Source organism: Helianthus annuus, chromosome 14 (assembly GCF_002127325.2).
Source record: "Helianthus annuus cultivar XRQ/B chromosome 14, HanXRQr2.0-SUNRISE, whole genome shotgun sequence".
Taxonomy (NCBI): Eukaryota; Viridiplantae; Streptophyta; class Magnoliopsida; order Asterales; family Asteraceae; genus Helianthus; species Helianthus annuus.
Window position 1 is genome coordinate 160289379 of NC_035446.2, and position 4407 is coordinate 160293785.

Consider the following 4407-nt stretch of genomic DNA (forward strand, 5'->3'; position numbering starts at 1 on the left):
TGCATCAATGCTGAAATGTACATAGCTTGCAGTTCTCCTCACTTAGCCACCACCACAAGTGGCCTAGTGGTGGAGTGACTTGGGTTCTCCAATGGAGACCCAAGTTCAATTCCCATTAGTGCCACTTTGGTGGCCACCGACACCCGCTTTAAAGCCGGACCGAGGACACTCGAGGTCTCGGGTTTGAAACATGTTTCTTACCCCTCTTTGATGGCTATGGGTATTTGCCGCCAGGGATCCTTGTCGGGTGGTGAACTGGGAAGGGAGATCCCTTCCGCGGTCAGGGGTACCGTGCAACTACCCTTTTTTTTTTAAGAACCATCTCAGCTCGGAACCACATGCTCTTTAGGCACCCAACAGGACTCGACATTCGTAGCTCTGAATAACGAAGGGCAAAACGGTCTAGTCACACCTCAAGAACAAAACCGTAACAAGGGAGTCGAGAATGATGATGCGACAGAAACCTCGAGTGTCAGATCCATTGATGAGCGGTGGAAACAGGGAACTTGGAAGCCAGGAAGAGTCAAACTTTGACTCTTTTTGTTTTGCAGAAGCCAGGAAGAAAAAGTTTCTTGAATTATATCCAAAGGTTGCAACTAATTACGAACCGGTGCAGTTTAGAAGCTCCGTTATACTCATTATATCTTGTAACCTGTATTTGTAGCTCATCCATAAGCATGTGTCCCAGTTTATAGTTTCAGATCAGTCTACTACTCTAGTTAACCAATTTGTCATGATATTCAACTGTTTATTATATAAACCCAAGTGTGAATTTGGGAATGCGAGATAAAAAACAAAAGCAATTAATTAAACCACACAATTATAAAAAGTTTCATTTGAGTCAATGTAACTGATTGTTTATATCAAGTCACTAGCTTTTACTCATATTCGCAAAATGAGCAATAAACGGGTCGATACGAAACACGACCCGGGTTTAAATGGGTTCGACACGACAAGAATAAATATATGGATCGGGTTAGAGTTGAATAATTCAACCTGTCAACCCGCCAACCCGACACAATCCACACTCCTAGTTTTATTTAAACTTATGGTTAGTTTCACAATTGTTTTCGCATCTTAATGATGACGATGGCAGTGTTAATTGTGATAGCTTAGATAAATTCTACATTCTTTTAAATAAAAGTCATACCAGAGTCAATTTTCAATATATGCATAATATATATATGAAGCCTCATAACTAATTAGTTAATTAACTACTTAATTAATCGTCTACTCCATCCTCTTGTTGCTTCTTCTCAATTTCAGTTGCAGTTTTCTCTTCCTGCTTCTTTTCAATTTCTGTTGCAGGTTCCTCTTGTTGCTTCTTTTCACTTGTTTTTGCACTTAGTTTTTTCAGTTTCTTTTGCAGCTTCTTCTTTTCTCTTTCTATTGCAGCCAATTTTTCTTCTTCTTCTTTTAACTTTGCCTTGGCCTCCTCATTCTCCTTCCTCTTTACATCAAAAAACTCAATGAGGCCACCAAGAGCAATGTCCGGATCGTTATCTTTGAGAAGCTGTTCTGCCACTTCAGCAGGGGTAACATCCACGTGGCTGATCAACTCATCAATGTCTTCAAAAAGATTGTGTTCGGTAACACCAAGATAGTTGGAAGCTAGCGTTCTAAAGGCACTCGGGGTGCAGTACGACATGTGGATGTGAACATCCATACGACCTGGACGAACAAGCGCTGGATCAAGTTTCTCCTTCCTATTTGTCGTGAATATTATGATCCTCTCGTCACCACAACTTGACCATAACCCGTCAATAAAATTAAGAAACCCTGATAAAGTTACCTTAACAAAACCAATTTTTGTTAGATTCATAAAAACTACATGTATAAAAATTAGTTATTATTTACACTCTTTAATAACCTTGTGTTCTTTCTTTGCAGCCTTGTCTTTCGCCGTGTCTTTCTCCGTTTCTACCTGCACCCGATCATGCAACTCGACCGAGCAATCAATATCCTCCACCACCAGTATCGAACGGTTTGCAGTCGCCACCAACAACCTCCGCAGCTCAGAGTTCGAACAAATGTTAGTCAACTCCAAGTCATATATGTCAAACTTCAAGTAATTCGCTATCGCCGCAATCAAGCTAGACTTCCCAGTACCCGGAGGCCCATACAACAAGTACCCTCTTTTCCACGCCTTCCCGACTTTCCGATAATACTCTCTCCTCTCCACAAACCTATCCAAATCCTTCAGCACCATCTCTTTCACACTGGGATCCATCGCCACCGTCTCAAACGTCGCCGGGTGGTCGAGTTTCACCGATTTCCACAACATAGTTGAATAACTCCACCTCCTGTCAGTTGTGAACAGCTTCACGGTTTTCTCATTCTGTATAATGGTTTTTGAACAATTGATTATAAACGGCAAGTAGGAATCCAACACGAGATCTTTATGTTTCCGGTGAAACGTGAGTTCTAACGAGCGGATCTCCGATCGTAAAGACCGGCCGTTTTCGTAACCCGTTGGCTTCTGTTTGGAGAGTAAAGACCACGTGAAGGTAACCCCATTGTAAAGATCGGTATACTCCTCGTTAGTTTCCATTCCTACGTTAAACTTTTGTTCGTTAGGGTTTTTAGAGACCTTCACACGGCGGATGTCGGAGGATATTTGGGTGGCGAGGTAGTGTTGTGCGGCGGTGTAGATTTCGTTGTCGCCAAACCCTTCGGATTCGTAGAACACCATGGTTAACTGGCTGGAGAAGTTGTTGAGGACAGTACGGAGGCTGAGATGGATGTAATTTTCGACCTCACGGCGGAATTCGGTGGGCAAGTACTGACGGGAGAATGTGTGGACTACCGCCGCTGCCGCGGCGACGGAACCGACGGTGGAGATTACTGTTTTGGCCATGCTGAATCTGGATTTAGTTGATGGTGAAAGCATTGTGAATGTTTTGACGTTGTTGGTAAGGAATCTACAAAGTTGAGCAAACCTAAAAAGATCAGAGAATAAAAAGATGAAATCTTTGAACGTGAAACAATGGGTGAAGAAACGAAAGTGATAGAACCTGTGGTTGAAGATATGAACCTTCGGATTTGAAACGAAGGTTCTAATGGAGGACGAGAATGCGACAAAACAGGGTTTTCATGATAGAAGGAAGGAGGGGTTTTTGTTTTCTGCAGACAACAATAGTAAATATATAAATAAAAATTTGTTGATACGGCAGTTTCATTATATGTGTGAATATCACATGTTCTTCTAAGTTTTAAGGGTGTAAGAGCATTCACATCCAACCCCCTAAAATTATACATACATTCCACTAAAAAACAACTCATATATCAATATATTTCCACTAAAAACAAATACTTTTTCTCTCTCCTTTTCAATTAAATAATATTTTTATACCTTTATCATTACATTTTTCTCTCTCCTTCACTCACAACCACTTTCAATATATATTAAAAAATTATAGTGGGTGAACAGTGTCCCCCCAAATATACAGATGAACAGTAACATTTTCTCTCTCCTCCACTCACAACCATTTTTCATACTTTTTATATTTTAAAAACACCACACTTAGAATATGATGGCTTGGATGTGAATGCTCTAAGGGGCACTCCCCTAAAGAGGGGAGTCCCCTCTCTTACGCACATCAAATCAGGTTATGTCACGTTAACTCCCCTTTTAAACTCTCCTCGCACTTCAATTTGATGGCGGCAGTCCCCTATTAGGTGACTTATTTTTTAATTAAAAAAAAAGTAAAAGTTTTTTATTGGTTGAAAACAGGCTGGCCCCACCATGTCATCTCCCCCTCTTCGGTGAACAAGCCCCGAACAAACCCACCGATTTAGTATTTAAATTTAATATATTGTATACGCACACGCATATTTGACTCATCAGTTATGGGTGGGGGTGGTGATCACTCATCACTCACAACATCCAATCAAGTTCTGCCATGTTATCAACCATTATTCCCTCACTCACATGGTTATCACTCACAGCACCCAACAATACCCATCACTCACAACACTCAACAACACCCAACAATACCATCACTTAGGGCCGGCAATTTTAGACACGTACACGAATACACGACACGAACCTACACGAAGTTAACATGTATCTTGTATGGTCTTAACAGGTAACAGGTACTAAACATGTAGACACGAAAATACCTGTTAATTTTCATGTCTAAACAGGTAAAATACTTGTTTACCTGTTTAATACATATTAATACATGTTAACAATTTTAATATAATAAAAAATATAATTTAGTGTGACTATGGGATTTGAAAACCTGATTTTATCACTTATCTTTCTAGTTTCCCTAACCCTTCATAATCCCATTCCAATGAACTCTACATTGTTTTGAATGGATGTTATGAATTATTTAAACTTTTTGTGATTTGTCATTTATGGATTTTGTTTCAAACTTGTTACGGATTATGCATTTATGCATT

The 4407-nt window shown here is 40.1% G+C and overlaps 1 protein-coding gene across 2 annotated transcripts; it reads right to left on the reverse strand.

Annotated features, from left to right (window-relative positions):
• Positions 1-1112: 1112 nt before the first annotated feature.
• On the reverse strand, positions 1113-3155 carry LOC110904644 (AAA-ATPase At3g50940). 2 transcript variants are annotated; one of them, XM_022150485.2, is made up of 3 exons: positions 3015-3155; positions 1871-2921; positions 1113-1792 (listed from the first exon to the last, which is right to left on the reverse strand). In XM_022150485.2, exons 2-3 carry the CDS (start codon positions 2888-2890, stop codon positions 1223-1225), a joined length of 1590 nt encoding a protein of 529 aa, XP_022006177.1. In that variant the 5' UTR covers positions 2891-2921; positions 3015-3155; the 3' UTR covers positions 1113-1222. The 2 variants fall into 2 exon arrangements, with proteins under 2 accessions (XP_022006177.1, XP_022006176.1); XM_022150484.2 differs by having other exon boundaries at positions 1871-2939; positions 3015-3145.
• Positions 3156-4407: the final 1252 nt, after the last annotated feature.

Excerpts from the sequence above, each read along its gene's own strand:
- LOC110904644 (XM_022150485.2), bottom strand. The coding sequence starts at position 2,890 with ATGCTTTCACCATCAACTAAATCCAGATTCAGCATGGCCAAAACAGTA. Across the intron at positions 1,793-1,870 it reads CTGCAAAGAAAGAACACAAG|GTAACTTTATCAGGGTTTCT; the intron begins GTTATTAAAGAG and ends GGTTTTGTTAAG.